This window comes from Meriones unguiculatus, chromosome 9, assembly GCF_030254825.1.
Source record: "Meriones unguiculatus strain TT.TT164.6M chromosome 9, Bangor_MerUng_6.1, whole genome shotgun sequence".
Lineage (NCBI taxonomy): Eukaryota > Metazoa > Chordata > Mammalia > Rodentia > Muridae > Meriones > Meriones unguiculatus.
Genome location: NC_083357.1, coordinates 99,475,042 through 99,487,595, shown reverse-complemented (window position 1 = coordinate 99,487,595; position 12,554 = coordinate 99,475,042). Strand labels below are relative to the sequence as shown.

At 39.6% G+C, this 12,554-nt stretch overlaps 1 protein-coding gene across 12 annotated transcripts in view; it reads left to right on the top strand.

Moving 5' to 3' along the window:
* The window catches only part of Mycbp2 (MYC binding protein 2), a 246,601-nt gene extending 237,973 nt beyond the window's left edge, over positions 1–8,628 (top strand). For all 12 annotated transcript variants that reach the window (XM_060391563.1, XM_060391566.1, XM_060391565.1 and 9 more), the window contains 3 exons: positions 1,659–1,766; positions 2,611–2,776; positions 7,795–8,628. In XM_060391563.1, coding sequence (XP_060247546.1) covers positions 1,659–1,766; positions 2,611–2,776; positions 7,795–7,910 — 390 coding nt within the window. In that variant the 3' untranslated portion in view covers positions 7,911–8,628. The remainder of the gene's footprint in view (positions 1–1,658; positions 1,767–2,610; positions 2,777–7,794) is intronic.
* The last annotated feature ends 3,926 nt before the right edge of the window (positions 8,629–12,554 follow it).

The window sequence follows — 12,554 nt, the reverse complement described above, 5'->3', positions numbered from 1 at the left end:
CGTGCTGGTACACAGGTGCTTCTCTTTTTTTAATGCAATGTTCCTCTCTAACCCTGCTGCACATTTTACGTTCACTGTAGCTATGTACGCACACATGTCCCATCAGACTGTCCTTCAGGATTCAGCTCTGGTTTCTCCTCTGTCACATGCTCATGCTTCCCAGCACCACCACCTACCTACAGTTCTACTGTCTTCAATATGTCTGTCACAATACCTAACCTTCATTATTTTTACTGCTTTACTTGTCTCTGCCCCATTTCATAAGCTCTATAAAGACAACGGATGTATTGTTTCCATTTTTCTGTCTCCAATACTTGATGCTTGAGATTGAATAAATGAGTGAAGAAATGATACACAGTCCTGCAGTGTAGCAAAGAAAGTAAAATTAATGAATGGAAGGCTAAATAGATGACAGGCACATGAATATACACATGTACACCAAGGAAAGATCAAGGGTATACATTTGTAAAAGCTATGTTGTTATAAATAATAAGATACCATTGATGTATAATTACTGTGCAAACATTATAAATGAATATTGTACTACCATTGGGGTAACAGTCACGTGTTTAAGCCATGTAGAAGAACAGAGAAAACTGAAGCAGCTAGAATGAGCAGACTGGCTGGGGATAAACTGACGTCCTGGTAAAGCCACATTTAGCTGACAGATGCTCATTTATAAACTCTGCATCAATGGAGCCTGCCTGTGACCTCTTTTTCTAGTCCAGATAATAGATTTATATTGACTCACCTTGTTTATTCTCAGTTTGGCCCTAGCTTCTTGACTATAGACATTATGTGCATGAAAATTGACCCAATTTCATGGCCTCATTTATTTTGTGCACAAACAAGTAAAAATAAATTGGCCATCAAGATAATTTTATTCATGCTGGTGTTCATACTGGATATTATTGACTTCTGGATATAGTATAGATTTATAAGTATAAGAGCATTCCTCATAGAATTTCTTAAATTTCTGCTCATTTCAAAAATTATATGATCAGAAGATGCTTAAATTGATTTTTTTTTTTTTGCTTTCTCATTAAATTAAATTTTAATTCTCTCCTAGTTTATGTCAGGCACCTTTAATTATGTATAATTATGACTTAGGAATAGAAATACATGTTTTAAGCAATAGAAGGGAATATGTTGTGTAAATTTTCAAATTTAGAAAACTCTCAACTTTGCCCTGAAAAAGCATCATTTGTATTTACTACTTGATACCTTATTTCTCATACTTGTTTGGAATACTGTATATTTCCTCATCATTTTCCTGTAATTGCACAGTTTTTTTAGACTTCTTCCATCTCAAAGCTTGTCTGCATTCCAGGACTGAAATTACTTTATTTTTAAGCCAAACATGGTGGTGCATGCCTTTCATCCTGGCACTTGCGAGGCAGAGACAGGCAAATCTCTGAGTTCAAGGCCAGCTTGTTCTATAGAATGAGTTATAGGACTGCTAGGGCTACACAGAGAAACACTGTCTCATACTAAATAAATAAATAAATAAATAGTTTTATTTCTAATCCTGAGTCTCCCTGCAGTCATTAGTTGTGGACATGTGTTTACTTGGCATTGTGAGGGAGTGGCTAACACATTCACTGTGGCTACACTGTGGCTTCTATACCATTGTTTCATGTAAGCATGGTTCCCCACAGGCATATTTTGGTGGTGAAGCTCGCTGTGATGCTGAAGCTGGACAAGGAGATGATTACGACCCCAGAGAGCTCATCTGCGGTGCCTGTTCTGATGTGTCCAGGGCTCAGGTAGGCAGAGCATTTTATTAGACACTATCAGAAAGTCACAGTTAGGCCTGGAGAGATGGCTCAGCAGTTAAGAGCACTTGCTGATCTTACAGAGAACCCAAGTTTTGTTCACAGCACCCTCGTCAGGCAGCTTACAACCTTCTATAACTCCAGCCCTGGGCAATGGCTACCTCTAGCCTGTATTCATATTTGCAAACATACACATAAAATTAAAATTAAAAATAATAAAAATTAAAGCTTTTTTTTAGTCAAAATTTTGTCTTCAAATAAGACCAATTCTCCTGACACACACCCACGTGTATTCTGATACATGTCAGGATTGTACGAGTTTCCAAATTTGTTCATGAGGACTATTTTCTTTTTAATATTTTCATTCTATAGTTGTCACTCATGAAGTGATCACTATATGTAAGGAAAAATGAAAATTACTTATTTCATTTTATAAACCTGCACTCAAACTTTTAGGCTTTCCCAACTTTAATGAAACCTTCACAGTATACCTATGAGACTGGTGGATAGTAGAATTATTGTGAAACTTTCTAGCCAATAAGACATTCGTGAGGAAATTAGTTTCCTTATTAATTAGATAGATTGTATAGGAAACTAACTTGATCCTGAGGCTTTGATGAGATCTTTTGGACCACACAAGTTTACTCATTGATTTTTTTTTTTTTAATATATACCATTGTTTTTTAATCAGCTTTCAGAACTACATATGCTCTCAAAATATTGACTAATAAGCTATAATAACACGTATAAAGTCTACTGTACATGTATTCAGCTATCCTAAGTATTGTTGAAGTAGCGCACTGTAATCTTGTGTTTACCTCATCTTTTGTTACAGATGTGTCCCAAACATGGAACAGACTTTTTGGAATACAAATGTCGCTACTGCTGTTCAGTGGCTGTTTTCTTCTGTTTTGGAACAACACATTTCTGTAATGCTTGTCATGATGATTTTCAAAGAATGACTAGCATTCCTAAGGAAGAACTCCCACACTGTCCTGCAGGTATGTTTTCAGCATTTTAAGCTCACAATTATGATGTCCATAGTATTGAGGTTTAAGGATTGAGAACTGCTTCCAGTGCTGGAAGTTCCTTCAACACTCTTCGTTTGACGGCTTCCTGAATAAGATAAAAAGTTGAGGCCATGAGTGAGGAGGGAAGAGCTCTATGAAACATCTCCTGAGGAATGAGTTATGTCTGCTGAGAATGAGGAAAAGATTGCTGCCAGAAAAGGAAAACAGGCCACGTGACCTTTAATGTCTGAAATTCTTGGCATAACCTCTTGAAAGGATGATGTTTTAATTGATTCTCGGGAAGTGGATGCTTAATTGTGGTGCTTTGTGTATACAGCTGAACACAGTCTTTGTTGTTATTATTTGGTGAGAATGTCTCAGTAAGTTGCCCAGGCTCGCCTAAACTTACTCTGTAGCCCAGGCAAAGGCCCCAAACCTGCAGTCCTCCTGCCCCAGACTGTGACTGCTTGAGCTCACAGACCTCAACACTAGGCCCAGCATGTGATATTTTGGGGGTTTTCTTCTTCTTTTTTTATTGTTTGTTTGTTGTTTTCCTTAAGATTTCCATAAAGCAGGCAGATTTTTTTATGTAGAATACTTGAGAAGTGGTAGTATAGAGTGCACCAGAAGTTAAGGAAATGTAAAAATTCCACAAGAATGTAGAATAAATGACTGTCCATAGAGATCAGGTTAAGAAAAAAATGAATACAAAACCCAGGAGTCTGAAAAAAAAAATTGTAAGATGTCAGAAACTTCCTGGTCATAGTGAAGAGAGCACAAGGCTTGAGTGAGGGTTCGGAAGAGGTAAGTGAGAATGAGAGGAAAATGTTATGTGAGCTGTATCTGAAGTTAGTATAAATGCAGGCACACGTGACAATATAGAGCATTGTTCAAGCTCTGCAGCACACGCTCCTACTTGTAAGGCTTGTTAAAGTACAAATGGGAGGGCCCTTAGAAAGCAGTGCAGTAGCTTCACCTTCATATTCACCACCCTGCCGTCCTAGCCAGGCCATATACCCACTCAGGAAGGCACTATGAAAGGGCAAAGGCTCGCTGCAACATCTCCTACAGGAGTAAAAGTTTGTAACTAATACAGTGTCCTCTGAGGAGGGGGCTAATAATACTAAATGCTGGTCAGTATTTTACAACCATAAGAGGAGGAGACAAAGCCTGGACTCTTTGTACTGATGTGCATATATCTCAAGATATAGCATAGGTGATAAAAGCAAAACACAGATGAGTGTGCTTTGATGAGCACAGTTTGACCTGTACTGCCTTTTGGAAGAGAAGGTAAAGGGGGCATATACACTCATTATATGTGCGTGACTAATATTACAAATAGATAGGAAATTAGTAAAATTTAATTGGTTAACTATTGAGAAGAAACTGGTGCAAATTTTTAGAGATGGGAGGATAAAGAGGTGACTTCAAAGAATCCTTTAACGTTTCAACTTTGCAGTCATATGAAACATTCTGCCATTTGTTTGTGTCAAATAAAAATTGTTAAACTGATATCCTTTAAAGGGCCCTTTAACTGGCCTCAGACTTTGAAAGAAGCAAATTGAGAATGATACGAGATACAAGGATATTCAGGATGACTGTCAGTAAATAAAGATGAGATCCATGATAACAAGGAGGAGAAATGAGCTAAAGTCAGCAAATGGAGTGAAGAGCAGAGACTATCAGAGATGATCTTAGCTCTGAGGGAAAGGAGAGTATTCACTAGAAGTTGTAGGTCAAGGTCTGGAAATAAGCAGGAACCAGGAGAAAGTCCATCATGCGTCTTGGCCTTATGACATGGGAGGAGCCTGGACAACAACTATCCAGTTGAGAAAATTTAAAGGCAAACCATATCATCAGGGAAAAATCCACATTTTACCAATGAAGGACATTGATTTTCATGCTAAAAATGATGAAGTTTGTAATGAGATAAGTATTCCAAAGGACACAGTTGTGGGGTACAAGCTGAGGTAAAAGGTCAGACCAAGGCAAGGTGTCCATATGCGTGCAAGTGACCAAACAAGACTAGAAAAAGGACATTGTCCGATGTAACCCAAGAGATAGGAAGTGGCAAAATGAAGGAACAAATTAATGTATCTATCCTGGGCATTTTCATGTTTATTTTCTGATTTAAAAATTAGTCAGCCCACTGAGTTTATGTCAGAAACAGTCCCTGTTCCCATCACTAGGGAACCCAGTTGGATACTGAGCTGCCATCGGCTATATCTGTGCAGGGTTTCTAGGTTATCTCCATGTATGGTCCTTGGTTAGAGTATCAGTCTCAGATAACACCAGATTTTTTGGTTCTGTTGCTCTCCTTGTGGAGCTCCTGTCCCCTCCAGGTCTTCCTATCTCCTCCTTCTTTCATAAGATTCCCTGCACTCTGCCCAAAGTTTGATCACCTCCCCCTGAGGGGGGAGCAGCCTTACCAGGCCACAGAGGAAGACAATGCAGCCACTCCTGATGAGACCTAACAGACTAGGATCAGATGGAAGAGGAGGAGGACCGCCCCTATCAGTGGAGGGGCATGGGTGGAGAGGAGGGAGGATGGGTGGGATTGGGACAGGATGAGTGAGGGGGATACAAAGTGAATACTGTAATTAATAAAATAAAAGAAAAAGAAATAAATGAGTCAGCCCAAGACTTAAAAATTAAGTGGCAGAAGAAGGGAACCAATTAATCTTCATTCTCTGGGCATTTTCATGTTTATTTTCTTACTTAATTCATAACCACTAAGGTAAAGAGTATTATCTTCATACTCACAAATTAAAAGTTGAGCCTAAAGAAATTGGTGAACCAGCATACGCTGATATACTCAGCCTGAAATTTGCTCTCTGAGCATCACACCTTTGTCAACCACCTCTTTGTCAACCACTGAGAGAACTGGAACAGTTAACAAAGTGTACAGCGACACAGTGGTATGGCTGGGAAAGATGACTGTCTAGTGTGTGGATGAGGGCAATAGAGATGAGAAGCTGAAGGAGACTGTCGTAGTTCTCTTAGAGTCTGTACCAGAATGGCATGAAGTTTACTAATAAGTCTAATGATCACCATTCTGGAGTTTGGCACGGCTGACATCAAGGTGCTGGCAGGCTTAGTCTCTAGGGAGAGCCTGCTCTCTTGCTAATAGGCAGTGCCTTCTTGCCGTGCTCTCACGCAGTGCAGAGGGCCTCTCAGATCCATTTTTGTTTGTTTGTTTGTTTGTTTGTTTTTAATATTTCTTTTTTTTAATTTTTATTAATTACACTTTATTCACTTTGTATTCTCCCATAAACCCCTCCTCCGCCCCTGCCGATCCCACCTTCCCTCCCCTTCTCCACGCATGCCCCTCCCCAAGTCCACTGATGGGGAGTCCTCCTCTCCGAGGGCCCCACTGCTCTTGGTGGGCTCCGCCTTCTTGACTCAGACATGCCCCGAGGCTCACCTCCTCGGCATCACATTGGCAATTATGCTTCAGGCTGTGAATGTGCAGGCCGCCAGGACATTCAGGGTGTAATACAATTCCCACATGTCCATTCCGAAATTGTTATTAGCTGGTTGCCTGGATGGTTAATGTTCATATCACCATGTAAGTAGAATATTGCTGTGTCCATGCAACAAGTGACAGATCTAGGAATCAGGACAATTAAGTTAATTGCACCTCAGTCTCTTTACATTAAAAAAAAAAAGCGGTTTGGATTGCAGTAACGAGAACATTAAAACTGAGCCTCCAGAGTAAGCACCGCAGTGCTTGCAGTGCTCCTTTGTTCTCTTTATTTTTCCTTGTACTGTTACTTTTTCTTGCCTTCTCACCGGAGTGTCAGGTAACGTGTGAGCTCCTTGAACATATTCACCTCTCAGTCCCACGAGCCTGGCAACACTATTCACGCACCTAGGCAGTAACTATTTGTGAAGTAAATGACCCCATAGCTTTTCGTTGTGGAAACCCAATCCTGCCGTGTTCAGAAGTCACCACAGATGGTATCATCACCTGAACTATTGCATGACTCGTCTGCCATTGAGTGAGTGAAGGGTTGTTTGCAATGGGAGGTTTATAATATATGACAAACAGAATCAGCTCTTTATCCAGAGTCTGGAACCCTCCCTTGTTGACTCATGCTGGATCTGTTTGGAGCAGTGTGACTGCTTTGATCAGTGTCAGCTAAGAACATTGCCCAAGCCAGCAACTGATATTTCCTCTGAGATTAGCTGTCTCCGCATACCTACACCCATGCCTTGCCTCCTTCTTATGTGGACCTTACAAGGTCAGTTTGGCAAAGTTCAGTATTAGTAATGCTGGCTAACATTAATCATGTGTTTATACTGTGCCATTTATTCATCATATATGTTGCATTTTTAAATAGAAAAGGTCAGTTTTCACCTTTGTATAAGCCTGCTTGATTTCAGACCTGTGTCTTTCCCACAGGGTTTCTTTCCAGATTATTGCAGTCTGTTATTATAACGTTCATGTTTTAAACTCGTCTTGACTTTGAAAGTAATCTCCCTTCAGATACTTTTAACAGATGATAAATATCAGTCTTCCCATTTTGGCAGTGTGCAGTTAGCTTTTCTTTGGTGAAGGTAGATATGAACGTGGTTTATTTAGATTTAAGTTTGATTTTTACTTGTAAAAAAAATTTCCCCCACAAAAATCTGTTTCCCATGCAGAATAATTTTCTGCTAGGTTAAGGTGAGAGATTTTTGTGACCACTTTTGCTCATTTTTACTTGCTTTAAAATGAATTATCCACCTCATCTACCAGTATAAAAGACTTTGTAGCTCAGCGGTCCTCTAGATAAGATGTTATGGGTCAGAAACCATTTTACCTCCTGTTATCTAATATAGATACATGTGTCTGTTATGCTGAAGTTTGCATGGTGAACATATTTGTGCTAAGAAGAAAGTTATTTTTAGTTTGTTTATCCATAGCCATGTTACTTATTTGAATAACTTGATTTTTATTTATATAACATTTATGTGTGTGTTTTAAAATTGCATTTTTTTTTTTACCTCCTTTAAAATGTGCGCAGGTCCCAAAGGCAAGCAGCTAGAAGGAACTGAGTGTCCGCTGCACGTCGTTCACCCACCCACTGGGGAGGAGTTTGCTCTGGGGTGTGGAGTGTGTAGAAACGCTCACACTTTTTAGAACTTTCCATCCTTTGTCTGCGGAGAGAATAGTTGCCTTCATCCACTGGGAGGATGCAGTGAAGTTTAAACTCTGCTCAGGATAAGAACGGGACCATTTTACATTCATGAAAATGAACCATTCACAGTGCAAGAATGATGCCAAATACCATGTACATAATTCTTGCTATGGAACGTTTCCCTGTTATTTTGATTTATCTTCTTTTGAACCAAGACATCAAACTTGTGAGGTGTTTGCATGTGGCCATTACCGTCGTTGGCCTGTGAAGCATTGGACATTTATAATAATTGATATAAAAGGATCACCATACTCATGGACTAAGAATGATGCTGGCTTTCAAGCAAAAAAGAAAAAAAATAATCACTGTTTATTGTATACTGCCTTTTTGTAATCCTGTACAATTGCATCACGGGTGGGTATAAAAAGAGGAATATTCTGGTTTATTTCCTAGACTGTTATTTAAAAAAAAAAAAATTGTGTTAGTAAGGCCTATAAATGTAATAAGTATCACACTGTATATAAAGCTATCAATGTTTGTCCTGTATAAGAATTACTAAATTACAAAAGCAGTTTCATTTAAACTTGTAGGTTAAGTTTGAGCCTGAGATTTTCATGAAGTGCAATACTGAGTGTGCCTCATTATCTTGCAGCTGTAAACATATTGGAATGTACATGTCAATAAAACCACTGTACATTTTTATACAGTGATAAAGTCTAATATTTGTGAAAAGTATTTTTTGAAAAACAATTTAAACACCTTATGAACCCTAAAATCTACTTCTAACATTCCCATAACTTTCCTGTTTGGAAAAATAAAAATATCAGTGAAGCACAGGGATTTGACCTTAAACACTGGGTAGAAAAACCATGAAAATAAATACCTAAAGATGCATCTTCTCATAGACATATATGCCAAAGACAGCAAGAGGAAGCACTTAGGAGGTGAGACTGCATCTGTCTTCTTAGCCAGAAGCCTTTTTCATCTTTTATAAGTAATAAGTTCACTAGTTTTGTCTTCTACTCCAATATATGTGGACACAGCTTTCCATTTATTTATTAGTTGCCTATTTATTTTGCTGGTTGGATTTTTTTTTTCCCATTTGGGTTATAAAATTATTAAATTTTAGATTTATAATTTATCATAAGTCAGATTTTGTGTATTTCATGACACTAAGGAAAGATTTGACCCTTTTTTTTTTCCACTGTTGTTAAATACAGAAATCACTTTCCAAATATATAAATATTAACAAATCTAATGGCCTTAGTTTATGTTAGGCAATTATGAGACGTTTGAAACAACATTGGGAGGCAGCTAGGGAGAAGCTCAATGAGTAAAGTGCTTGCCATGCACATGAGGATATAAGTTTGATCCTCAGAACACACATCCAAAATAAGCTCTCAGTGTCGTATGTGCCCCGTAACCTCAGCTCTGGTTTCTCAGAGACATGTGAATCCCCAGGACTTGGTGACTAGCCAAACTATCCTACTCAGCAAGCTCCAAACCAATAGGAGACTCTGTCTTAAAAACAAAACATAGATGGCTCCTGAGAACAAAGGCTGACCTGGCCCTGCACATACCTGCATACAAATGATCACATGTACACACATCACAGGCCCAGGAGGGAGGGAAAGGCTGAGAACAGAAGAAATGGGGCTTTCCCACCATGCACAAGTCCTATGGTTCCACCCACAGCACCACAAAAAGCAGACATGGTGGTGCTCAACTTTAATACAGCGCTCTACAACAGTTTTGAAGCTATCTTGGGATAGATAAGATTCTGTCCCCAAAATTAATTTTTCCTTATGATTATTTATAATTTATTCACTTTGTATCCCAGTTGTAGCCCCCTCCCTCATCTCCAATCCCACCCTCCTTCCCTCTTTCTTCCCTAGTCCACTGATTGATAGGGGAAGTCCTCCTCTTCTATTGTCTGACCATAGTCTATCGGGTCCCATCAGGACTGCCTGGATCCTCTTCCTCTGTGGTCGGGCTAGGTCACCCCACCAGGGAGGATCAAAGAGCAGGCCAAAAACTGAATTTTTAATAAAAATAATATGTGTGTGTGTGTGAGAGAGAGAGAGACGACATAACTAAAGCCATTTAGCTATATTTTGAAGAGTGACATTTCAAGAAGCAGAGGTAGACTTTTCAGTGCAGACTCTAAAAGTTAGAGGGGACTGGACAGATGCGCTGCAGACCACAGGGGGCAGCCCAGACTACTATACCCAGTAAGACGTTCAATCACAATAGATGGAAAAAGAAGATACTCCATGATAAAACCAAATTAAAGAAAAATCTGTTGCCAGAGCCTGCCAGCAGAGTCAAACAGTTCTTGAGTCGGGAGTGAGGATTAAAATTAATAAACTAACACACAACACCTTACTAGACTAGACTAGACACCTTGCTTTATTTATATCTGCTTTTAAGCCAGATCAAAAACAGCTCTGCACAATGAGTTAAATTCACAAGGAGGTGAAACAAGAGGTGTGTTTTTGACAAGCTACCCCATCTACTGTCACAAACAAAAGGAGATGGACTTGGAAATTCTTTACTAACTGCAGTGAAGGCCTGGTAAAACCAGTCTTTCCACTGAGGTTTAAATATCAAAGCAGCTGCTAGAACAGCAGCTCCCAACAATCTGTCTACAAATCCAGCCCTTCAGAAGGTGCTAGAAGGAAAATTCCAACCTAAGGATGTGTGTGCGCACACACACACACAGAGACACCATAATCATACTATCATCACCAACAACAAAATAACAATCATTGATCATTGGTACCTCTATATATCCATGATGTCAGTTCCCCAATAAAAAGACAGACTAACAGAGTGGATGTAAAAACAGGATCCATCCTGCATCCAAGAAAAAGGATGTTAAAAGATATTTCAAGCCCATGAAGCTAAAGAGTAAGCTGATGTAGAAATTTTGGTATTTGTCAAAATAGACTTTGAAGAAAGGCTGATCCAAAGAGATAGGGAAGGACACTGCATACCCATCAAAGTGAAAAATTAACAAAGACATCACATCTATTAACATCTATGCCCCAAACACAAGAGCACCCAAGTTTGTAAGAGAAATACTTCTACAGCTTAAGTCACATACATATTGGCCCTCACACACTCTCTCCAATGGGCAGGTCTTCCGGACAAAACTAAACAGAAATGCTGGAGTTGACAGACATCATATTCCAAATGGACCTGACATTTACAAAACATTTCACCCAAACACAAGAGAATAGATCTTCTTCTCAGGATCTCATGGAACCTTTTCCAAAGTTGACCACATACTCAGACACAAAGTATTAACATACACAAGAAAATCGAAATTACCCTCTGCATCCAATCAGACCAGCATGGATTGAAGCTGGATGTCAGCAACAACAGAAAGCCTACAGAGTAATGGAAACTAAACAACTCTCTACTGAGTGAAAAATGGGCCAAGACAGAAATCTCATACTAGCAACTCAACAGCACACCTGAAAACTCTGGAACAAAAAGAAGTAAGCACACCAAAGAGGAGCAGACAGCAAGAAATAGTCAAACTCAGTGTTGAAATCCGTAAAATAGAAACAAAGAGAACAATAAGAAAGAAAGAAAGAAAGAAAGAAAGAAAGAAAGAAAGAAAGAAAGAAAGAAAGAAAGAAAACAGAAGGAAGGAAGGAAGGAAGGAAGAAAAGAAAGAAGGAAAGAAAAAGGTATCAATAAAATGACTCGGAATGTTATTTTGCTATACTCATAGATCAGTGTCTTATTCTGTCATCATCAAGGAAGCTTCCTCCTTCAGCAGATGGAAACAAATACAGAGGCCACAGCCAGACATTACACAGAGAGTAAAACCCTGAAACACACAGATCTAAATGGATGTCTCCATCAAATTCCTCCCCTCAGGGTAAGGGAGCCTCGTAGAAGAGGAGGCAAAAAGAATGTAAGAGCTAGAGGGTATTAGGGACACCAGGAGATCAGGGGCCTCTGCATCAATGGAGCAGGTCTCATATGAACTCACAGAGACAGAAGCAGCAAGCACAGGGCCTGCGCTGGTCTGCACCAGAGCTTCCATGTTTATGGGAGAGCTTTCAGGTTACTGTCCTTACGGGACTCCTAAGTAGGTAAATGAGTGGCTCTCCAATTCTTAGGCCTCCTCTTGGTGCTCTTCTCCTGTTGGGTCGCCCCTTTCCAGCCTCAACGTGATGGGTTTATTTTATCTTACTACATTTTATTTTGGCATGTTTGGTGGTTAACTCCTAGAAGCCTGTTCATTTCTAAAGATGGAAAGGGAGTGGATCCAAAGGGGAGGGAAGGTGGGAAGAAACTCGGGTAATAGAGGTAGGGAAAGCTGTAATCTGAACACACTGTATTTTCAGCAAGAGGAGCAATATGAAAGAGGAGGAGGTAAAGAGACTGATGTGGAGATGTGGAAGCTTCAGTGTGATGAGAGAACTGTGCGTTGTCTCACAGTGTGCACAGGCTCCGGGTTGACTAATATGTTTCCAGAAGACACAGGTACAAAGATGAAACTTGTCCCTTGGTGTATTGTCAGGAAAACAGGAGATTATATGAGGCCACTGTAAACATTTAACTAGCTCACACTCCCTGGGATTGATGCACACAAGTAAGAGGCTTCCTGCACACTTGAGACATGTAGA